Source organism: Eumetopias jubatus, unplaced genomic scaffold (assembly GCF_037043125.1).
Source record: "Eumetopias jubatus isolate StellerSeaLion01/CBP00866 unplaced genomic scaffold, mEumJub1_p1.0 scaffold_11, whole genome shotgun sequence".
Taxonomy (NCBI): domain Eukaryota; kingdom Metazoa; phylum Chordata; class Mammalia; order Carnivora; family Otariidae; genus Eumetopias; species Eumetopias jubatus.
The window spans coordinates 19,370,284-19,394,650 of NW_028274817.1; the positions used below are offsets into that span (position 1 = coordinate 19,370,284).

At 51.8% G+C, this 24,367-nt stretch overlaps 1 protein-coding gene across 3 annotated transcripts in view; it reads right to left on the reverse strand.

Moving 5' to 3' along the window:
* The window catches only part of BCORL1 (BCL6 corepressor like 1), a 62,057-nt gene that overhangs the window by 2,944 nt on the left and 34,746 nt on the right, over positions 1-24,367 (reverse strand). For 2 of the 3 annotated variants that reach the window (XM_028122746.2, XM_028122745.2), the window contains exons 7-13: positions 22,196-22,585; positions 18,042-18,265; positions 13,767-13,988; positions 11,480-11,646; positions 10,398-10,543; positions 2,906-2,983; positions 1,349-1,502 (exon numbers count right to left, since the gene is read on the reverse strand). In XM_028122746.2, coding sequence (XP_027978547.1) covers positions 1,349-1,502; positions 2,906-2,983; positions 10,398-10,543; positions 11,480-11,646; positions 13,767-13,988; positions 18,042-18,265; positions 22,196-22,585 — 1,381 coding nt within the window. The remainder of the gene's footprint in view (positions 1-1,348; positions 1,503-2,905; positions 2,984-10,397; positions 10,544-11,479; positions 11,647-13,766; positions 13,989-18,041; positions 18,266-22,195; positions 22,586-24,367) is intronic. The other variant, XM_088028648.1, reaches the window with a different exon arrangement.

Consider the following 24,367-nt stretch of genomic DNA (forward strand, 5'->3'; position numbering starts at 1 on the left):
GATTCCAAAGAGGCACGGGAGGACAGGAGGCCGGACTGGCAGGAGACCCAGCTTTGCCCGGACCAAGCTCTCAGCTGAAAACCTGCTTGCCTGGCTCGCTGCGTGGCCAGTGGCCCTCGGTTGTCCCGTGTTCCTTCCACACCTGATGCACACTACCCTGGTCCTTTTACTGCCTGGGGCCCAAGATCCTGTTTCAGAGAAGGAGGTGCTGAATACTCTGGAGGAATTAATTAACTGTGCAATACTATATCCCAGAGGCCCTGCCCCGCCCTCGGGGATCAGCTGATGCCCAGAAGAATAAGGACCAAAAGCCCCTGAAACTTGATCCCTACCAGTGTCATCATATAGGCTATTTTTATTCTTATCAGGCCCTGGGGGAAGGGACGCACAGAGCCTTGTGGCTCAATGGTTAGAGTCGTCAACTTGAGGGACTCACTTGAAGGGCTCCCGATGCCCCGTCCTCCCCTCTGCCGTGCGCACTTCATGTACCATCACTTTTTAAACAAAAACAGGGTCGGATACTTTAAAAATAGATATCAAAGGAAAAGTATCCTTAAGAGTGTTTGCAAAGGTATTTGAACTATGTGAAGACACCAAGAAGAAAATACTGAATAATAGGGGCTAAGAACAAAAGCACAGGTCATCCAGCATCCTCCTAAGCAGCACGGTCACATGCTGCCATCCAGTGAAAGCCGACCAGAGCCACAGCCCCGCAGGCCGACCAACTCCCTTCTGGATCATCAAGTAAAGATTAAACCAGGTTTGGTCTAATGGTGTCAGGTATATTCTAGTCTCTGAAAATGGGTGACATCCGTTAGTAATATCCACAGTCATCTGAGAGGACAGTGCCCATGCCATCATCTCATCAACACGAAGGCTCCGAGAAAGCAGCCCGTGGGCTCCTTAAGGACCCCAGCAGCCCCTTAGCGATGGCAACCGTATGTCGCGGCTTTTCCAAGAATCTCAGTTTCAAATATTCTGTCTGGCTGTTCCCAGAAACCACAAAAATGTTCCAGAGATTCTAATAGTTCATCAGCCCAAATATCTCCCAGATCACCTCTTACACCCAGGAACAGCAAGCAGAATCCTTCAGAGAGCGAATCTAGATTTGGGGTTTGGAAAGGACATACAGTCAATACATCTGGAGCTTACAGCCTCTGTTCCGAACGTTAACTGAGCAGAGCGGGAAAGTCAGGCTGGCCTTGGTCATATGTCAGCTTCCCCGAGCTCCAGTGTTTGCTCGCCAGGTCTGGGCTTCCTCCTGGAGAGCTCCACCCTTCCCAGGGAGGCAGGCCAGGGGTTGCCAGGATCCTGGCACTCGGTTCCTGGAGATCTCTTAGACACTTACCCTCGGGACACTGACACTTGGAGGTTGTAGCAAGGGAGAAGAGGCTTGTCTGAGAGCTCAAACATAAAATCATCCTCTTCCACATCATCTCCTTCTTGATCAGAGTTCCCGGGAGGATTATGCAGAAGGTCACAGGCAAAGCCATCTTTTTCCTCTGTAAGGAGAGCACATGGGATATTAGGACTTAGCTACATGCACAAAACTGAAGAAAAGAGGGGCGCCTGGGTGGCTCAGTCGTTAAGCGTCTGCCTTCGGCTCAGGTCATGATCTCAGGGTCCTGGGATCGAGCCCTGCATCGGGCTCCCTGCTCGGCGGGAAGCCTGCTTCTCCCTCTCCCACTCCCCCTGCTTGTGTTCCCTCTCTCGCTGTGCCTCTGTCAAATAAATAAATAAAATCTTTAAAAAAAAATTGAAGAAATGCTCCAACAAGAAAAGGGGCCTGGGGGCGCCTGGGTGGCTCAGTCGTTAAGTGTCTGCCTTTGGCTCAGGTCATGATCCCAGGGTCCTGGGATGGAGCCCCGAATCAGGCTCCCCGCTCTGCGGGAAGCCTGCTTCTCCCTCTCCTACTCCCCCTGCTTGTGTTCCCTCTCTCGCTGTGTCTCTCTCTCTGCCAGATAAATAAAACTTTTTTTTAAAAAAAGAAAAGTGGCCTGAAGGTGGGTGATTAGTAGATAAACAACAAGCCCACAGACCCCTGGTCGGGGCCCAGTTTCGCTGATCCCATGGTTCCCACCCTTGGGAGGGCCCATGAAAGCTCTATCCCTGGGAGACATTATTTTGTGGCCAGAAATTCATTATACTCCTCCACCTTTCAGTTGGAATAAAGCCAGGTGATATGAAGCCTGCTGACACTACCAGCAGTCAAAGGCAAGGTAGAAAAACACCTGCCAGGCCTACTGGGCCCTCAGAAACCCAGAGGGGCCGCTCAGCCAGTTCCATTCCCCACATGTCTGGGCGTGGCTCACTTCATTCCATCCCAACCTTCTCCCGCTCCAGCTTCCCCAGGGCTTCGGGGATGGGCACCTCCCCCAATCTGCAGCCCTGGCCCAAGGGATGAGTGTGAGCTGATGGGGTCACAGATAAAGACTCTTCCAAGAGAGGAAAGCCTGGGTCAGAGGCTAAGCACTCGGGAGAGGGCAGTGGTCTCAGAAAGTGTGCGTGGCAGGGGAAGGGAAGGGAGGGAATGAGAGCGGCCAGGTGAGGGGCTGGGTCTCTCGTGAGTGTGAGCAACACCAGAAGAGAGGATGATGCACAACAGGGGCTTCTGGCAGGATTAAGACAAAGCAAGGGAGGACAAGGGCCCCTGGGGGACAGAGAAGGAAAACAATACCTGGGGCAGAAGTGGGAGAGGGCTAATGAGGGGTGGCTTTGTGGCATCTGAGTCTGGGGGGAGCGTGGGCTAGGGTTTGGGTTGAAAGGGTCCGTAAGTTACTAACAGGTGGAGAAAGGCTGCCTCCACAGGGTCACTCCTGTCTTTGAGAAGAATCCATGAAACCCAAAGCAATCCCCCATCTCTGAGCCATAGGCAAGCATGGGAGGAATCTGACTCCAAGCTTACCCAACACAGAACTGCTGTAAAAGTCCCAGGACACGCCAGGGTCACCCTCTGCCCGGCCCTGAAGATCCGAGAGGTGATCTGATGAAAGAAGAGAAGGCAGTGAGACAAGGAGGGTAGGCTGGAGAAGGATCTAGAAACAAAGTATGTCCACAGAGGGCTAGGAGGACGGGAGAAGGGAAGGAAGGACCACAAGAGGGCCTGGGAGCTACCAGAGAGAGATACATTTCCTGCTGTTAATCAGAGGTTGCCAACCAGTAGCCAGGAGCCAAATCTAGCCCACTGACCACATGGAGTTTGGCCCAGTGTTTTAAACCAAAAAAAAAAAAAGTTAACGTTGAAGTTTTTAAAATTGAGAGATTTCACCTAAAAATCCCGATTTCCAACTTTTCCTGAAAAAAAAAAAATCAGAAAATCTGGCAACACTGCATCCCGCATTCCTGCATGTCAACAGTTGGCTGGAGGGGAGAGGCGACATGTGCGTTCTCTGGCTCCACAGTCCACAGTCCCCACCCAGCCTGCTCTGCTCTCCTCCATGATCAGCCCAAAGGCATTTAGGTCTGGGATCCCTGCTCTTAGTGGTGTAAGGAATGGACTCTGCGAGCAGAATCTTAGACCTATCCCAAGATTTCAATTCCCCCTGCAGGTCACAATGTTCATATAGCCAATCAGGATCTCTCCAATTCAAAGTAAGATAAAGAAGCATAATTCCTTCTGTTTCATCTTTGGAAAACATGGGGGAGAGGGCCAAGTTTATGCTTCTACTCCTAGGTATATACCCAAAAGAATTGAAAACAGGTGTTCAAACAAAACCTTATACACAAATGAATGTTCATAGCAGGTCTACTCGCAATAGCCAAAAAAAAAAAAAAAAAAAAAGTGGAAACGACCCAAATGTTGTTAAGCTGATGAAGGGATAAACAAAACATGGTCTGGCCATATAATGGAATATTATGCAGTTCTAAGAAAAAGCAAAGTACTGAATGAACCCTAAAAACATTACACTGAATGAAAGAAGCCAGACACGAAAGGCCATATACTGTATGATTCCATGTATATAAAATGTCCAGAACAGGCAAATCTAGAGACAGAAAGCAGACTGGTAGTTGGGAAGGAACAGGAAGTGACTGCCTAATGGGCACAGGGTTTCCTTTTGAGGTGATGAAAACATTCTGAAACTCAGCGGGGATGGTTGCACAACGTTATGAATGTACTTAATGTCACTCAATTGTACACTTTAAAATGGTTAAAATAGTACATGTTTTGCTCTAAGTATTTTGCCACAATAAACACATTTTAAACCACCTTCTGCTTACTTGACCCGAGGACAGACAGCAGGTCGCCACTCCGCCTCCTTATTTCCTGGCTAAGCAGCATCTATGAGGTTGTCTCACCTCGCAACCCCGCGTGGACAAAAAGCAGGTTTTCATGACAAACTCAACCGTGTCATCTGTGGGCATGTGGCCCCGTGGCTGCCAATATGCTACCTAGCCCTGCTGGCAAGCTGACTTAGCTCTGTATGCGTGCTACCTGTCCTCAAGCGACACCTGGCCACAAGGACTGGGCGAGAGTCCAAAGGGCACAGGCGACCTGAGGGCGCCTTCGCTGAGCCAAATCCCAGGGGCAAGGCGGCAGCCCCTCCTGAAGGCCCGAAGCTAGTTTCCCCCAGTGAAAGGCACCACCGCACTCCAACAGCCTGCCCTTTTGGGTCACACATCCTCTCAGCAAAAATGCCTATTAGCTGTTGTGAGCTACTGAAAGAAGTTTTTAGCAACCTTCTAGGAGATTACAGCTTTCTTCTGGCAGGAAAAAGCAGCCAGAGAGAGCTTTCAAAATAATGGCTGAGCAGCTACAGTGGGAAACCTTTAGTCACGTACATTAGATCTTTTTCTATGTACTCGGCAAAACAACGCTGAGGTCACCACTGGCCGTTTGGGCACTTCGCTGGACCCCGTGCCCCTTGAGACTTGGAAGGAGTTTCTGCCAGAAGCATCAGTTAGGCAGGTGCCCATTCTGTGCCTGGCCTTGTGCTTGGTGTCCTGGGAGAGGAAGGTGTGAGAGCCTAAGTTTCCAGAAGGCGGGCACCACGTCTGTCTTGCTCATCGCTCTCTCCCCATGGCCCAATAAGCCCAGGTTCCGGGCACATCGTAGGAGCACAATAAATATACAGGGAGGAAAGGGAGGGAGGAATTACCAGGAGGTGAGACCAAAAGTAGCATGCTTGCTTAACCAGCAGGCCGAAACATACGGGTCCCCGATGACTGCTGCCCCTCCCCCCCCCGGAGGTCACATGGCGACTCCGGCAGGCAGAGCAGCCCTCGCTCACCAGATTCCTGGGGCTCCTCTCTAGGGCCTGCCTTCTGAAACCCCGGCATGCACAGGCCGCCAATTCACCCCGCCGAGAGCGAACCTGGGGCTCCTGCAGGTGAATGTGCCTTTCCGAGGCAGCCCAGTGTGAATCGGCAGGAAGAGACGCGGCCGCGGAGCACGTCCGCGAGCTGCGCCCCAGAAGCAGCTCCGTGGCTGGCCTGATGGCGCAGCTTCCGGTCGCGCCGCCGCACAGGCCTCCACGTACAATCAGGACAAGGAGTGCCTTGCCTCTCCCTTGACTGGCTCTTGCCCCCGCCCACCACGCTCAGTCCTTTACACTTTTCCTCTCCTCCGAGAAGTGCCTTCAGCCCGGCAGTCCTGCTCCCGGGTACGTGGCCGCGACGACTGGAAGCAGGTGCTCATGCCCATGCGCGCGCACGTGTTCCCAGCAGCCCCGGCCACCACCAGCAGGCGGGCGCCACCCGCACGTCCCGCAGCCGGTGAGCGGCGAAGCCGTGCGGTGGCATACTCCTCAGCCTTCAGAAGTAAGTACTGAAACATGCCACCTCATGGACGGGCCTTGAAAACGTGACGCTACGTGAAAGAGGTCGGACTCAAAAGGCCCCGTGTTGGGCGAGTCCACTTACGTGTAATGTCCAGAATGGGCAAATCCAGAGAGACCGGGAGTAGATGGGTCCCTGTTGGGGGCCGGGGCGACGGAGGGAGGGGAGGGAGGATGGAGAGCAGCTGCTTAGTGAGTGTGGGCCTTCATTTTGGGGGTGATAAACATGTTTTGGAACCAGATGGAGGCAGTGGCTGTACAACGTTGTGAATGCACGAAACGCCACTGAATCGTTCCATTCGAAGTGCTTGATTTTATGTTCTGTGAATTTTGTCTCCACAAAAAATGTTTTAACTACTCAGTGCGAGCAGTCACCCTGGCAATCAGAGTTTCTCTCTTTCCCAGGGTCCCACCATACCGCTCCCCGTGTCCTCCAACCAAGTCACCAGCCAAGGGACATGAAAGGGGAGAAAAACCAAAAACAAGCAGTCTTTGACACGGGGCCGTATGGCAGAGGTCTCCGGCAGGAAAAACAAAACCTGTGATTCCCTGACCTCGAGAGGGTACACTGCTAACCCTTTCATCAGTGGAAGAAAAAGCAGTGCCGATATTTCCTCGGATGCCCCAAACCAAACTGCAACAACTCCCCTCGGCCCCCACATTCTTTCTGACAGAGCAGGGACACGAATCTGTTTTCCCTTGACTAGCTTGGATATTATTCTTTTCTTCAAAGGGTCAAAGGCAAATCGGTCACATGCCTGCCTGTAATTTGGCCCAAGGAGGAGGTCTTCCACAGGCCTCTCTGAGAGTCTGGATGGCCTGGTGCTCCAAGCCTGAGGATAAGAGAAAGGGCTCTGCTGCCTGACCTCCAGTACCTGAAACCCAACAGGGGGCTCAATAAGCACACGGATGAGGGGTGCCACCATACCCTTCCTGATCTCAGGAGAAATGGGCCTCACTTTAATCCAACTCAATAAAGAAAAATCCACACTTATAACCCAGATGCGAAAGGATTCACTCCAGGATATTTGTAATTAGTGACATTCCTTTGTGTATTTAAAAGAGGATTCGATTCCCAGACTTTTCCAAAACAGGGACCTCGCGCAGAGAGGGAAGCTCTACACCACGAGCAACACCAAGGCTTGAGCTCATCATCTCCACCTGCAGAAAATGGAGCCCTTCGCACCCTACCAGGATTCACCTTCATCTTTGGCCCAGTGGGATCTCCGCCGGGGGAGGAAGAAGACAATTAATCTATGGAGAGTCTGGTCAGGCAAATGCTTGGGGATGAAAAGCAAAAAGCTTTTTAAATACCTCAGCCAGATAGGCAAGGTTAAAAAAAATTAATAAATCCAGAAGTCCACCCAAATGCATCCAGGTTTAGGGGCTGAGGAGGGGGGCAGTGAGGGGAAACGCCTCCCAAACTTCCAACCCCAGGGTGCCTTCTGCAGCCACTATGCTGCCCTGTGCAGTGGTTCCGTGAGACTTGCTGGTGGGGAGGCTGCCGGGATTCAAAAAGAGAGAAAAATACGAGGTTCAAGGAATTAAGCTCCTGATGATGGCGCATACGATATTGTGAATACACTAAGTGCCACTGAACCATTTGCTTCCAAATGGTTAGATGAAGTGAATTTCACCTCAATTAAAAAAAAAAAAAAGCTTGAGTATTAACTTCTCATCCCCCCAAAACAAACTTTGGGCCCAAGTCCCCTCTCCCAGGAGCCTCTGACTGCTGCCCGTGCCTGCCTCCCCAGGGTGTTGGGCCAAGGTCCTAGCCTGGCTTGCCGGCACTGTCCCAAACAGCTGGCCAGAGATCTGCCTTTGATGGGCACTTGATATTTGCATGGAAAAGAGGTGGCTCTGTTCCAACACTCCGTTCAGTTCCTGGCCCCCATTACGGCACTGAAGCTCCGTGCCTGTGAGGCTGAGAAGCAGTGTTAAGATTTGAACGAAGGTGTTTGGCCTGGACAGGCTACCAAGGACCAGAATTAAGAAAACTCTTCTCTTGGGGCACTTGGCTGGCTCTGTCAGTAGAGCATATATACGACTCCTGATCTCAGGGTGGTGAGTTCGAGCCCCCACGTTGGTTATAGAGATTACTTAAAAATAAAATCTTAAAAAAAAGAAAAGAAAAAAGTCTCTTGACTCTGCAACATGGGCTGGCATTCTGGTTAGTTTAAGAAGGCATCAAAAGGCTGGCTAGTAGTTGGGATTAGCTAATGGAAATGAGAGGGAAAAATGTGTTTTGTTTCTAAATTTTTAACTACTGAAAATGGTTTCAACATTTGGATTCCTTTGGGATTTTGGAGAAGGGGTCAGGGAAGAAAAGAGTTTGTCTGCTTACTAAGGTGGTCAGATAGCTTTATTTGGATCCAGAGAGCCCCGAGACCCTCAGGAGGGCAGTTTCTAGCCCCAAGAGAAGCCCCTGGATTAAACCTGTTGATCAGAGACAGAGCTTCATGTAGTGTTTTTATCATGTTGAGAAGTTCTGGGTGTTCATCTCTGCTGGCTTCTCCTGGTAATCAAGTCAAGGGCAGACGTGTGTGTGTGTGTGTGTGTGTGTGTGTGTGTGTGTGTGTGTTCATCTCTGCCGGCTTCTCCTGGTAATCAAGTCGAGGGCAGACGTGTGTGTGTGTGTGTGTGTGTGTGTGTGTGTGTTCATCTCTGCCGGCTTCTCCTGATAATCAAGTCGAGGGCAGACGTGTGTGTGTGTGTGTGTGTGTGTGTGTGTGTGTGTGTGTGTGTGTGTGTTCATCTCTGCCGGCTTCTCCTGGTAATCAAGTCGAGGGCAGACGTGTGTGTGTGTGTGTGTGTGTGTGTGTGTGTTCATCTCTGCCGGCTTCTCCTGATAATCAAGTCGAGGGCAGACGTGTGTGTGTGTGTGTGTGTGTGTGTGTGTGTGTGTGTGTGTAAGACAGTGCACGTGGCACATGGTATAGGAGAAAAGGCCACAAAGGGTGGCTTGCCCTGAGCCCTGCGCCTCCATGACAGTGCAGTCAAAGTGAACAAGAATCATCACTAGCCCAGGACAAATGATGAAATGAGCATCCCCAAACTGCTCGGCCCTTCATGGACAGGGGCCCGGGACCCCAGAGCTGAGGAGGGAAAAGGCAGTCCTGCCCCTAGCCAGAAGGGCTTGGTTCCAAAGGGAGGCCTGAGGCCTGTACACGGTGACCAGTGACTGCAGGGTCTAGCTGGCTCGACTGGGGGCTGGATGGAGGCTGGCTGAGCAGGGGTCAAGGTCTCCCTCCACAGCCTCCCATCACTTCCCCTTCGGCTTTTGTTAGTACGAGGTGGTGCTTCCCACCTAGTCCTCCTCCCATGGGGACCTTTAGTTCATGTTCCTTTGTTTCTCCCTCCATCATCAGCTATCTAGTTAACCTTTGTTCAAGAAATAAATGATCCCCTGGCTGGGAACCCAGAACTGTATCTTCAGGGAGGTGGGCCTTTAGGATTAACGAGGGCCACAGCCCGGGTGAGACTGAGTGGCCTCGAGCAAACCCTTGGTCCCATGGGCTCCTGCTCTGAGAGGGGTTCAACCACAAACATGGAAGCCTCCACAGAGGGGCAACGAGACGACTGCTAGCTGCTTCAGATCTGCCCAGCGCTCTGGCAGTCTGAAGAAGAAACTGCTAGAGCAAGGGCCGAGCTGTGATGTCACTAAGGAGGTGGGGTTCCTTCATTCGGTCAAGTCTGAGCAGATTCCCAGTGAGCATGCCTGTACTAGACTTCCCTCCTTCCCTCTGCCCTGCTGCCCAACTCGGTAGAGCTATCGAACTGCAGACAAACAGTGGCTATCCACTAATGAGAAAATAAATGCATGTTGCCTTGTGGCTCTTGCCATGGGCCTGAACACCAGGCACTTTTCTCAAGGGGCCAGGTGAGGGAGGAAGAACGAGGGAAGGGAGGCGCCGAGGGAATGTCAGTTACCACAGGCAGGGGCTGTGAGAAACAGCATCAGGGACGCCTGGGCGGCTCAGTCGGTGAACCGTCTGCCTTCAGCTCAGGTCATGGTCCCAGGGTCCTGGAATCGAGCCCCACATCGGGCTCCCTGCTCCGGGGGGAGCCTGCTCCTCCCTCTCCCTCTGCCCCTCCCCCGTGCTCATGCACGCGCATGCTCTCTCTAAAATAAATAAAATCTTTAAAAAAAAAAGAAATACAGCATTAGGAGGGGTCCCAAGGGTTCCACTCTGATCACCAACAAGAAGAAAGTACAAAGACAAAAGCAAAACGCTAAGTGTCGTTTCTTTGTAACTAACATCCCACTCAGAACAGGGGTCAACACATTTTGCCCACAGCTCAATCTATTAGTGGGGCCGCTGTCTCCCAAGGAGGCCTACCCCACATACCTCGCTGGGAAATGGGTCCCTGTCGGCTGCCATGGCCCTGAAGAGGATGCATGCGATATGGACACTCATGGCACAGGAATAAGAGGAAGTGGACCTCTGGGCTTTTTAAAGTGCACAGAGATTTCTGAGACACTTCAAGGAAAGCCTGTAAAGAGGGCTGACGCCCCTCATGGGAGCTGTTTGAGACGGAGGGAGGTGAAGAATACCTCCTTAGGAGTTCAGGAATGAGAGGCCAGCCCCACGGATGATGGCTTCAAGCCTGGGCTGTGCTTACCGCTGAGAAAGCGCTTCATGGTGTCACTGCTGGCCAGCTTCATGGCTGTCTGTCCCGAGTAGGTGGCCAGTGTCGGGTCAGCCCCATAGGACAGCAGGAGCCAGATGGTCTCCAGGTTGTCATTGACCACCGCGTCATGAACTGGCCTGCAGAGGTGATACAGGGTGAGGACAAAGGATGGGAACCTGGGTGTCCAGCACCAGGCTATTTCCTCAGGGGAAAGTAACATAAGATGAGCCCAGAATAATGCGGGTAAGAGTTAGGGTAGAGGAACCGCCTCTGAACTGTACCCACCATCAGATCTCCCCACTTCCTTCTCCTCTCTCTGCCTCTTTCTCCTCCCTCCCATTTCTCTCTTAGGTTCTCCCTACACTTTGGGACAGTCCCTAAGGTGCACTATAGCCCCACTGGCTGCTCTGGAGTTTGGGAGAGAACGGCCCCCCTGACTGAGGATAAACTTAAAGCAGATGCTGGGGGTATGAACAGAAAGATCTGGATGACCACCCTGGAGCAGGGATGAGCAGAGTGGCTCCACACACTAGGTGGCGGCCAAGCAAAGCCTGGGTCCTCTGACCCAAGTCCCCTTACTTGGTAAGTAGCTCATGTCTCAATTTGGCCCAGGAAGTAGGCCCTCTGATAGAGGCAAATGGGTATAGTTTCTTTAAGACACAGCAGGTGTCTTTTTTTTTTAAAGTGTACAGACATCAAATCAAGAATCAAATCTGGGACGTGACCCTAAGGTGGGCCTCCCTGTTCCTAAAGCCTAAGACTCTGCCGAAGACAGATGCACCACCAGGAGGATGTGAGGGACGCCCGAGTGGTGTTCCTGGTAAAGCTGCATTTGACAGGATGATCCCTAAATAACCCCAACCTCTCCTTAGTAACAGATGTGGGCTGGCCGGCCAGGAACTCATCCACCCCTGCCCTAAACCGCTTCCCCCTGCAGTCTGTAGCCGTCTTCCTGAGACACTTCCTGACAAGGCCTGGCATGCTGCGAAGGTCCAGGCTGCAGCAAGTTCTCTGGAGTGAGGGGCTGAGCTGGGGGGGGGGGGGGGGGCGGGGGTTGGGGAGCGGTTTCTTGCCTCGTGCCATCCTGCGCGCTGCAGTTCACGTTGGCCCCATGTTCCAGCAGGATGTTCAGGATGTCAGTCCAGCCCCTGGAGCAGGCCTCATGCAGGGCTGTGTAGCCAGCGTTGTCACGGTGATTCACGTCTTCGCTGTCCTTCTGGAGGCAGTAGAGAACAACGTCCTGTAGGGACAGGGACAGCTCCATGAGCAAAGAGAGGCCTAATTCTTGAAATCACCCCAGTTAGGCTCGAAGCTCTTCAAATGCCCAAAGAGGAAGTCTTAGACCTGCACTTTATCCCGGGGAATAACGGGCAAGTCTCAAAATCTTTCATCAACAAAGTCAGTCCTGAGTGCCATGGCCAGGGCCTGGGATCTCGGCTAGTTCCTTGGAAGTGGGGAGACACGTCTTATGACCAAGGATACTCACTCATCTGGGTGTGGGTTGTTGGGGTGAGGTCTGCAGAGAGGCTCACCTGCCCACCTGGAGCTCACACTCTCAGGCCTCAACTCCCCGAGCACTGGTTCCCTAGTCCAGGGCTTTGTAAGACAGCACCAGACCAGAGCAATAAGGCATGTGGCGGCAAACACAGCCTCTGGTGGTAATTGGAGAGCAAGGAAGAAAAAAACTGGTTGAAGTTCTATCTCTGGAGGCTAGTTTTAATTGTTTTCAGCACTGTCCCTGGATGTTTATCCCAGGGCAGTCAGTTCTAGCCCTCCCCTCAAATCAGGATTGCTCTGAGCATAACCCAGTGTGGTCATTCATTCACATAGTAATGATTAGCCTCCCTGGGCTACACGATAGGACCAGAGGCAGGACTCCAGGACTAGAAGCACCCCAGCTGGTCTGGGATGAAGCTGGTGAATCAGTTGAGGGGGAGGGGAGAGACAGCCCCTCTTCTGAGGGGAAGACGTAGGCAGCAGTACCAGGGGCCTATTACCAGCCCTCTCCCAGTCCCCGGGGACACGGGTAGCTCAGGCACCCTGACTGACAGCTAGCTCACAGGCTGGCCGGCTAGAGCAAGTGAGTGAGAAATGAGAAAGTGAGCGAACAAGCAGGCGAGTGTGTGCCAGTGGGGGGGGGGTGCTGTCTCTTGGATGTACAGGAACTATCCCGTTCCCTGCACTCAGGCGAGCACAAGGCCCCTACCCTCCTCACCAATGCAGACCACGCTGGCCTCTTCCCTCAGGCCTCAGACTGCTCCTCCCGCCCTCCCATGACAGGCTGCCCGACCTGCTCCTGTCCTGTCCTGGCTGGTTCTCCTGCCCTCTCCTACTTGCTGGTTTGGCCCCAGGTAAAAGAAGATTACACTTGAGGGCAGGGCTTGGTCATCTTTTTTCCTCAGATCTCCCTTGGCACCTACCCCGGCCCCCAAACCAGGCGCTCAAGAAAGATGGGCAGCTTGCCAGTGAGCCACCGCCAAGGTAGTTCTCCTGTGCCGACCAGCCTGGCTGGGCGTGCGACTGTCTTTAAATGAGTCAGTTATATGGATCGGAAGCCTTAAACCAAGGCCTACTCTAAAACCCAGCAGTTCCACCCTTAAGAGTAAATCCTTAGGAAATAATTGGTATGGTGGGCAAAGACACATGGTCAAGGAGTTCATATCAACAAAAGTGTCCAAAAACAACATTTTATCATGGTCACGGAGTCAGGCTTCCACCCTACCCTGGCACTTGGGAATCAAAAAGACCCTGGTGGGAATTCAGACTCATACGTAAGAGTTGAACGGTCTTGGACACACCATTTAGCACTGCTAAGCCTTGATGTTCTCACGTGTAAAATGGAGCGAATAAAACGTACCTCCACAGGTCAGTGTGTGAAGATGAAATCATATGAAGTAATCAGAGCTGTTAACATGACCAAAGTGGTGCTTGATAAATGCCAGCTCCCTTTCCTGCTTTCTTTCCACCCCCTAGGGAAGCAGTGTGGGGGCGGAGAGCCAATGCACAACTGACTCTCCTGCATGGGAGCCCAAATGAAGGGAAGCTGCAGGGTGTGAAGAGTGAGTGATGATCACCCCTGTTCCTCTCTGAGTGAGGGAGCCACCACAAAACAAAGCTCAAGACAACATCGAAACCCCATTTCTGGCCTAGGAATGTGTTGGGTTATCAATATTTCAATTCTTTTCATTCCCAATTGATATTCAAATGAGCTTGCCTACCCACACTCCCTGAGAGCAGCTAGGCGGCCCCAGAGACCATCTGGGCAATACAAGGAGTCCGGGGGCGGGGGGGGGTTGAAGCCCAGACCACAGAAGAGCCAATGGGGAGAAGCTTCTCCACAGACGCTGGGGCTCTCCCTACCTTATAGCCAAGACGCGCCGCCCGCTGCAGAAGGGTCTCGCCCGCGTTTTTGTTCACTATGAGCCGACGTGCCTCTGGGGGGATCTGCCGGGCTGTAGGTGACTCGGAGGCCTCCTCTGGGCCGGCACTTCGGGACTTAGAGGGTGTGCATGGTTCCGTGGGTTTCACTGGGGTGGGAGATTTGGGAGATCGTGTCTTCTGCTGGCTCCAACGACCTTTGCCCTGGAAAGCAGAGATGGGGGGGGTGGTCCTGGATCAGTGCAGGCTCCCATCTGCTCCCACCCGGACAGCAGATGCTGAGGGGCTCAAATCCTCAACCACATAAACCAACGAATGACCAAGGGATCAGAAATCAGAGACCAAGGGCACATCCAAGCTTCCCCCAAACACTCCGCTTGCCTGCTTTACCTGCCTCAATCCCCATTTGTTGAGGTTTTGGGACAAGTCCTGTTACTAAATGAGTGAAGCAAACTGAGAGCAAAGAGAACTGGAGACAGGTATCTTCGACTGAAGAGGCACAGCTGCTAAAGCCTTCACTCTTGTTGTAAAAACCTGCCTTCTAACCTACCCCAGCGTCTTCCCACCTTCCTCCACACCATGGCCCTAGATCACATTCATGCCCACCTTGGGTGGTGGAAAGCACTCGGGCTCAAGAGTCAAATAGATGTAGGTTTGGTATCTTGCCTCTGCCACCCACTAGCTACAAAACCTGGGTTAAGGCCCAACCTCTCTGAGCCTCACTTTCTCCCTTGTGGGCTCTACATGTGGGGAGTGTTAGAGGAACTGTGTTCGAGGAACTGAACTCCAGGAACCAGACCCAAGGAGCCTCATTTGCACCTGGACCTAAGTTAGATGATGAGATTCTAAACTGGGAGCTGGGGGCACCTGGGTGGCTCAGTCGGTGAAGCATCTGCCTTCAGCTCAGGTCATGATCTCAGGGTCCTGGAATCGAGCCCCGAGTCTGGCTCCCCGCTCATCAGGGAGCCTGCTTCTCCCTCTGCCTCTCCCCCCACCCCCACTCGTGCTCTCACTCATTCTCTCTCTCTCTCAAATAAATAAATAAAATTAAAAAAAATAAACTGGGAGCTGATGTCATAACTGGACAAGACTTTGGGGGGCCTTGGGAGAGGTAGGTCTGCCTTGCGTGTGGGAGGGACATGAATCATTGGGCGACCAGAGGGCAGACTTTGCCCTCATCAGATTCTAAGATGGCCCCTGATGATCCCTCCTGATATTTGTGCTCTCATGTAGCCCCCTCCTGCACTGGACAGGGTTGACCTGTGTAGCCAACAGGAGAGTGCAGAAGTGACAGTGTTTGACTTCCAAGGCCACTTCCTGAAAGACAATGTGGCTTCAGCCTTTCTCTCTTTTGGATCACTTGTTCTGGGGGAAACCAGCTGCCACGTCATGAGGACACTCAAGCAGTCCTTTGGAGAGGCCTCCAGGGCAAGGCAAGGAGGCGTCTCCTGCCAATGACCAGCCATGCGAGGGAGCCCCCCTGGAAACAGACCCTCCTGCCCCAGTCAAGCCTTCAGTTTAATGAAGCCCTGGCTGACACCTTGACCACAAACTCATGGCCCCAAGCCAGACCCAGCTAAGCTGCTCATGAACCCCTGACCACCAGAAGCTATGGGAGATAATATGTTTGCTGTTGCGTTGAGCTAAGTTTGAGGGTAATCTGTTAGACCACAAGAGACAACTAATACAAACCACTTATCCAAATCCCTCAGAGTATTACCAAGGTCTCATGGAAATCCTATGTCTTCTATAACATTCTATAACACTCTAGCCTTCCTTCTCCACATATCCAGGGCACCTAGCCTGAAACAAATAACCTGGTACTTGATGCTGGACTTTTGACTTCCTTCCACTATTTCATGGGCAAGTCTGGCCTCCCCTGTTAGGTTTGAGGCTCCTTTGGGGCAGGGTTCGTACTGTCATATTTGCTTTTATTTCTTACAGCACTTCACTCAAGGCTGGACACATCATCACAACAAATATTTGTTGACTTGATTCAAGCCAGCTCTGTGCAGAGCCCTGGGCAGACTGAAAAGTTACCTAGAATATCATGAAGCCCGGGAAGGGATGGCAGCAGGGAAAAGACCAGAGCCCAGGGCATTTGTCTCCTCTGGTAAATCCCCAGACAACCAGAGCTGCTATCCATCCCCATCCCCAAAGGGCAGAGAGGTCCAGTCACTAGCAGGAAGGCACTACCGAGGAGTGTAGAGTGGTGCTCTACTACCATGAGGACAGAGGTAGAAAATGGCACTACTGGAGGATGCTGGGTAAAGTGCCTAGGTTTTTGCTAAGCCAAGCCAGGAGCCAAAGGGTGACTCTCCTTCTGGGGGCAAGAGCCGCCAGAGACAAGCGAGGCTGCCTGAGAGAGGGAGGAGCAAGAACAAATGAGGGCCCCCTCCCCTCTTCCTCCCTGGCTCAGAGCCCCTGTGGGAAGAAGCCTTTGGCCAATGCCCTAGCTTTAGTGTCGCAGGCGCGTCTCCCGGCCTCCCCCCGCCCCGCTTCCCACTACAAAGCACCGTGCCAATGGGGGCATCCAGAGCAGGTGGTGGTGACTGGGAGAGAAAGGAAGGCGGGACGGAGAAAGGGAGGCCCTGTGAAGGGACAAAACCTCTCTGGGAGGAACATTTCTGCAGACACACTGCCAGGCGGAATAACCAGACACAACTCTCAGCGTGTGTTGCTGAATGTCAGGCGGCCAGTCACCTTTGTGTGGGACAGGGCCATCTGAGTGTCTGGGGAGGAGCGGGGGGGGGGGGCGGAGAGGAGGGGACGCCCACCTTTCACCAGAGCCGCTCAGCGTTGCAGTGTGTCCCTGCCTGGCCACCCCCACCCCCAGCGTCTCCCGGATACAGACAGAAGCCACCCACTGACGGGGTGGAGGCACACGGGAAGAGCCGGGGCAGTGAGGCCTGCTTCCCGTCCTGACTCTGTCACTCATGACCCCTGAATAACCTCATGCCAGTCCCTTAGCCTCCCAGAGCCTCGGTTTCCTCACCATAAAACGAGGACTACAGTGCCTACCTCTAACAGCCACTGTGGGAATTAAGAACGACCACGTGAACGGAGCCCTCAGCACAGACCAGACTTCTTTATTCCCCCGGCCCCGCCCCCTCCGGGGGTCTGAGGGAATGGTCACTGCTACCTTGCCACTCCAGGCCTCTGTCCTCTCATCCTTGCCTCGACCCGAAGCTCAAGGATGTACACCAACCTCAAAGAGCACTTTACGGTTATCAAAGCCTTTTACATCCGTTGCCTCCTTTGTTCCCCCAAGCACCCTTGTGAGATGGAAAGGACATGGAGTATCATCTCCATTTTTAAAGATGAAGAAATAGGCTTGAGTACCTTGTTTGAGCTGGAACCAGATTCCAGGAGGGGGAAGGGAAAAGGAGAGGGAGACAAGCACCTGGGTCTCCCGCCTTTTGCCAGTGCCACTCAGGGATCCCTGCTCTGGAGCTGGAAAGAGCTGGAAAAATCACAACCACCAAACAAGACCACTATGACCTTTTTTTTTGGTTGCCAATGACATTGGGGCCTGGACCTTCGCTTCTCTCAAATGTAAAGCTCACCCGAGGACTGAGGACCGTGTGATTTTTTGCAAATGGTATAATGTGGAACCTGAAACCAATGATGTGAACATCAGACCCCCCCAAAAAGATGTCAATTATGAACAAGGATTCTAGAACGCTGGCCTGGCTACTGATTGGTGAGTGCCCACTTACCTGCTCCTCTGCTTCCCCGAGAAGCAAAGGAACTGGTGAGTTGCCGGTGGGAGGGCAGCTCTAACTCCTTCAGCCTATCCTCAAGCAACCTTTGTCTGGACATCAACATCCTTGCTTCTACAAGTTGTTTTCTACCTTGATTGATTCAGAAAACTCTCTGACTGGTTTCCAGGGAGTTAAGCCCAGACAAAAGCTTCTTGATTGGATGTTAACAAGCTATTCAGGCTAACATCCTGCCATATTCTTCAACTCTTCCCTAACTCAAAGGAGATCCAAGAGCTGTTGAGGAAAAGCCATAAAGAACCAAACCTGAGAGTTTGCAGACTCTTATTGTTAACTGATAACTTTAGGTCCCATTTAACCCCCAACTCTTCTGGAACTACTTCAAAATACTTTAATAAATATGAACTAATTGGGTCCTCCCCATCCACTTACTCACTCACTCACTCACTCAGATGACTGTTGTTCAAGGAGCCTGTGGAAAGCCTGCCACCCTAGCCCGCTTCCTTCCCATAAACTCCCCTCACTGGCAACGCACCTTGGCCTCTTCTGAGACATTTGCCATGTGCTTGGTCTTGCACTTTCGTTTTCCTGATGGCTTTTCTGAATTTTCAAGGCAGGCTGGCTCCTCCAGGTTATTTGGGAGGAAACCGTTTGGTGAATCCGAGATCCCCTGGGCTTTGTTGGGCAAGAGGAGGTTCCTGTTCCTGAGGCGGTGCTCCGAACTTTGGGAGGAAGTCTTCTGCTTACGGGCCTTTAAATCTGAAGGCAAGAAACAGGAAAGAATGGATGTCAGGGAAATGGAACACAGAAAAGCAATGCCTTCCTCTACAATGAATCAGAAGGCTTTGGGGAGGCGAATCTCGGTGCTGAGTTGTGTAACGATCAGCTATCAGTGTCTAGTGTGGTGCCGACAATGCCACTAAATGCTTCTCAAGTGGACACTGTACTTAACATCAAAGTCTCTCCTCCCCAAGCCGGTGACAACTCCCAGCCCTGCCAGCAGGGGGCGGCCCGGCTCGCTGTCCCCAAGATAGGGTAATTTTAAAAGGATTTCCCCATAGCCCAGAGCAGATCAGAACCTTCTTTTTGGCTTTTCCCTCATCCGCTTTGTCTCTTTCTCCATTCTAGTATGAAAACAAATTTAGCAGCTCTGCTGAAGCGAAGTATGAAGTATACTGGGGTGGGGCGTAAACGGAGAAGTCTTCCTTCATTGCTTCCGCCCACCCACCTGACTGCCTGGTTGGTCACTCTCTGAGGACGCCAAGATCGAAGCCACAGAAACTCCCTGAAACCAGAAGGTGCCCTGGGCCTACTTAGCTGATGGACAGTCACAGAAACCTGCTGCCTTCCCTGGTTGGAAATCAAGTCACTGGGATACACTGAGCAACATCTCTAATTCTAGCCACAGCTCACTAGACAAAGCACTTTCTAGTTTCAAAAAGTGTGGCTGTGATTCAAGGGGCGCCTGGGTGGCTCAGTTGGTCAAACGGCTGACTCTTGGTTTCAGCTCAGGTCATGATCTTGGGGTGGTGGGATGGAGCCCTGCGTCAGGCTCCACGCTTAGCACGGAGTCTGCTTGAGATTCTTTCCCCCTCCTGCTCCCTCCCCCCACTTGCCCCCCCAATCTAAAATAAATAAACAAAATATATTTTTTTAAAAAGTATGTTGTGATTCTTACAGCTCTTTCCAGACGGATCCCTGAGTGGCGCTGGGAACTTCATTGCCAATAGCCTTATCCCACAGGTCAGTCCTAAATCTCAGGTATAGGGGGGGTAGATTAGGTTTACTCTTATCTCTTAACTAATATTAGTGTCACATGGCTTGGCCACTAGCTGTGTAATTGGCTTGAGGCAAGTCATAATTGCCCACATAATCTCCCACAGTCTGTTTCTATGTCTGTAAAATGGAGAAGGTATATTCCACATCAGAGGACTGGTATGAGAATTAAATGAGGTCACATATACAAAGCCCCTTTATAAGGTGTTATAAAGAGGAAGGCATCCTTATCATATTATTGCAGTGTAAGCTCTTGAGGGAGGGCCATGCCCATGTGTTCTTTATTTCCCCCACAGGACTGAGCACATGACAAAAGATCAGCATGTCTAGGAAATGAGTAACTGCAGCCTCAGTTTCTCTAATTTGTAAACCAAGGGAGTTAAGCAAGATCCAAGAGTTCTTAGCTGGCATCCCTTGACCGTGGCATGTGTTCTCACATGTGACATTACCAACGGCAAATCCAGATGCGGGAGCCATCACTAGAGTATGAAGAACTGGCTCTGGGTTACGCACAGCTCTTAGAAGGCCAGTTATCATACCAGCGCTTTCTCCCAACTAGCCCCAACCCACCAGTGGGTCCTCACACCTGTCCAAGAACTGCTGTGTTAGATGGCTTCTAATGGCAATTCCAACCAGAACATTCTAAACTGGGACTTTTGATGCAACAAGTCTGGGCTGAGGCAAAAGAGGAAGGAACAGAACTGTGCCTTGTGAGGGAGGACCTCAGGAAACATGGGGATGCCATATTACAGCCTTCACCACCACAGGAAAAGGAGCAGCTCCCTACCCCATTTACCCAGGGCTGGGCAGGCTCTGGAGTTTATTCAGCTGCAGTGGAGCAAGAACTTCATAGTAGCATGGAAAGAAACAGAGTGGAAGCAGTAGCTGGGTAAGTGGAAGTGGCTCTTCTTATCCCTTCTGCAGGTCAAGGAGGGATATACCAAAGTCCAGGACAAAAGGAAAGGTCATGAGGGTGCCTGGGTGGCTCAGTCAGTCAAGTATCTGCCTTCGGCTCAGGTCACAATCTTGGCATCCTGGGATGGAGCCCCTCATCAGGTTCCCTCCTCAGTGGGGAGTCTGCTTCTCCCTCTCCTTCTGCCTTTGCCCACCCCACCCCCCACCCTGACTCATGCTCGCTCGCTCTCTCTCTCTCTAAAATAAATAAACAAAATCCTTAAAAAACCAGAAAGGTCATGAGGCTCAGACAGAAGTAAGGTGACCTGTCTAGTTTGGCCTTTGCCTGACTCCCTCATGTCAACCTGAAAGATAGGCAGTAATAGGAAGGATCAGAGCTTTCCTGAGAAGAGAGACATTTGCCAGGCAATCCCTTCATGAAGATGTCACCATCGGATCTGGAGGAAGGTAACCAAACCATAAGCCAAAGCCAACAGCCTTGACTCAAAACCCTTAGACACATGCATGGAGGGAGAATGACCTACGTTCCAAAGCTGCAGCTGCCCCCAAATCAAACAGGACGCCTTGCCAAGCAGTTGTTCTCTATGCTCCCCGGGGTGTTTACGTAAAAGCTACCTGTCCACAGTGCTACAGAGATCTCTGCTTTGGGTGGAAAATGGAACCAGGTAACCTCGAAAGTCCTTCTGATTCCAAACCAGTAAGTTCCACGGAAGTGTCCAAGCTTGTAGGGAACCAGCTCTTGGTAAAGAAGACTGCGTGACACAAAAGCTCTTCTTCATCCAAACACAAGTGGCTGAGACCAACGGCTTGACGCCTCATTCTTGACCAATCCCTTATGGCTCTGGCAGGTAAAAGGGAAAATCATCCCCACCCTCTCCCACAGTTGATGAAGATTAGCTCCCTTACCCTCTGCAGTATAGGGACGGTATCGTATACATGTCTACTTAAACCGAGCTGGAAGTGAGGTTTAGCCTTGTTTGCGTTATAGCAAACCCAGAATCTATTACCCCCTCAGAAGGCAGCTATTCTGTTTTCAATAATAGGGAGACTGTAGATATTTCCCAGCAGCACAGGATAAATATATTATCAGAGACAATCAAATGTTGCTTCAAGGGCAGAGGTCAGAGAAAGAATGAGAGAGAAATATGCTCTTATTGAACCCAGAGACATACTTTTTGCTCATCTAGAAATCTGCTATAAAAATGCCCCCCCCCAAAAAAAACCCAGAAATGGGCCCGAACAATACTTAGCAGAACATACTGATATTAGCCTTGGTGACAGTCTGTGCCTCCATGATTATATATTATAGCATCTGACGTAGCCAAAGAAAGCCTGGTTTTCTCCTTGGTCTGCCTGCTCTTCCAACTCGGGTCCAACAAAACTGATGGCACCTCGGGTCACCTCAAAGCTTCACTCTGCCTCTTAAGAACCTTTGTAGCTTTGATCGAGAAAGCAAAGTTGTGCCCGCTTCTACTTGAAGTTCTTCTGTTAAGTTGAGGAAACTTGGTACTTCTCTTTAATGTAGGGGGTGGAGGCATCCCCGGAAAGGCAGCCAATGCCTCTTTCTTCTTGAACCCAGGATTCTAGGAGAAAGAACCCAGCCTCCCAAGAGCCAGCTCCCTCAAGCCAACCAGAGAACTCCCTGGTATCGAGTTGTCCCATGCCAAGGATGCCACTGTGGCCTTGCCCAGAGGTTCAGACTCTTATATGAAATTGGAGGGCTCGGGCCTTCACGTCCTCCGCTCCCCTGCAGGTCAGTCCAAACTCAATTCAATCTGAACCCCAAGCCACAGCCTGGGGCCTGGAGTTGAGTGACCCCCTCTGGCAGCTGGAGCTCATAGCACCAGGTTTCTATGGGTGCAGAGGCCTTCGGCTGGCGAAGAGAAGGCAGAGGTGGGAACACCCAGGATGCCCGAGGGTCCCCAGAAGCCAAAGTCACTGTGGCCTGGGGATGAGTGACAGCAGCTCACTGGAGCGGCAATCCCCAGCCAGCCTTACCTGCTCTCCCTTTCCGCCGCTGCTCTTCTTCTTGCTCCGTCAGGTACTCCCCAGTCTGATATTTTCGGCTCTTCTGTCGTCTCCGCTTCTTCCTCTTCACCAGGCCCTCCTCCTCATCTTCCTCCTCCTCCTCATTGGTGTCCCACATTTGCCGGGCAGCATCAGTCCTCCAGGGCATTTCTCGGGCTCGCCACAGGTGCCGGCGGCCCTGGCTCAGCAGAGTCTTGTCCTGGGCATGGTGGCTGCGATACTGGGTGTCCTGTTGGGCCTTTCTCACCTTGCGACGCTTAGCCGGGGTGGGGGTCACATCTTCTTCCTCCTCTGTGGGGAAGACTTCCTGGCTTCCCATGTCACTGTCTGCCATACCAGCAAAGGAGCTACAGATGCTTCCTGTGGACGGGATGTACAGAGGACGGTCAGGTACCTCTTCAAAGGACAAAGAGTATGGTGTCGAAGCAAGTGCCCTGGATTAGAAGCTTGAAGGTCTGGGTTCAAGTTCAGGCTCTGCCAGTTATTAGCTGTGCGCTCTGGGAAAGTTCCTTCACTTTTGTTTCCTCCTCTATAAAACGGGGACACTGTTCTCTGCCTTACTGGCCTCACAGGACTGTTTTGAGGCTCAAATGAGATAATCCGCCCATAAGCATTTTACAGAGTCCAATATACCACACAAATATCGAGTATCCAAGCCACACGCCCTTCCTCATCCATGTTGCTGTGACTTTAACTCATTGCACAAACTTTTACTTAGTGCTTACAAGGCGCCAAGCATTATGTGAGGAGCAGGAGGGGGCCACAGGTCCCTGCCCTTTGGGAAATCAGGGTTCAGTAGCAGGTGAGGGAGGGCAGATCGGCAGGGCACCCCCGCCCCTGCTCGCTATGTGACCACTAGTCTCACTGACAAAGCCACCCTGGGCAAGCAGAATCATCACAAAAGAAGAGTCTCAGGAAAAGCGAAGCAAGGAGTCCCTTTCCTGTGACACAGCCTGGGTTAGTCCCGCCCAAATGCTCCTCCACCAGGCCCTCTTCCCTCCCATTGACCCCACCTCCTATTAAGTGGCCAAGAGTCCAGGGGTGGAGTTCTCTCCCTGCACAGCCCCCTCCGCCCCGCAGCAGCTGTTCCTCACCGCTGGGCAGGCACTTCCCTCCCCTCCCAGCACCCCGGCACAATGGTACCTTTCCTGCCCTCCTCCACCATCTTGCCAAGAGGCCATTTTTCATCCCCACTCCTTCCTTCATAACTCTGCTAACCACAAAAGTACGACCCTAAATTGGCGCGGCTTAGCACAACAGCAGATCTGACAATCTTCTTCAGAAGCAGCTCTGAGACACCACCATCCTTCTCCCAAGGACTCGCTATTAACTCGACAATCCCCAAACACAAGCGAGGCCAGTGGAAAAAAGAAATGGTTTTGAGGCAAAAGGAATAGTCCTTAACCAAAGCTTCAAGTCAGTCAGACCGTTTAAAGACAGCAAATATCCAGCAAAATTTCCATATACAGACAGGCAAGGAACGAAGTGTTCTGGTTAATCTAATATTCTGGTTAATACAGAATCACCAGAGAGATCACACAGGGATCACCAATTTCCAAAGAATCAAATACAGTACAATGTGTTTAACAGTAAAACGAGACTGGGCATAATGTAATCACTCTTTGATGATTCAGAAGACACTTCAGGATTTTGCGAGGCCTCCAGGCCGTCATTACGAGCCCCAATTACCACCACGCTCTCCGTGTGCTGAGGGTGCCAGTTAATAGAATGTCAGCTAGCTGAGTTTACACTGCGCCCTGTTTCCCCATTCTAGCCACTCTGCATGGAAATACGGGTGAAGCAGGGCAACCACTTCTAGTGCTACACGCCAACGTGGAGGCTGGTAGGCAAAAGCAGGGGCTATAGAAAGAGCCATTTTCTTCAAATTCAGGGGACCAAATGCGATTCTACTGGCCCTGACAACTCAGCGACCATTGCCGATTTTGTTGACGCCTGTCACATAGGGCAGTAAGTCCAAAGGTTGCATGTCCGTGCCTGAGACTGGCCCCACTGACCACGAGATGCGAAAGCTTGGAGTAGGCCAGTTTTCCTGAGTGGCACGGGCCTTTCCTCCTCCCACCACTGGTTGCCAACAAGAGATGTCAAATCCCTGCTCGGAAAAGCCCTGTTTGGAAAAGTGAA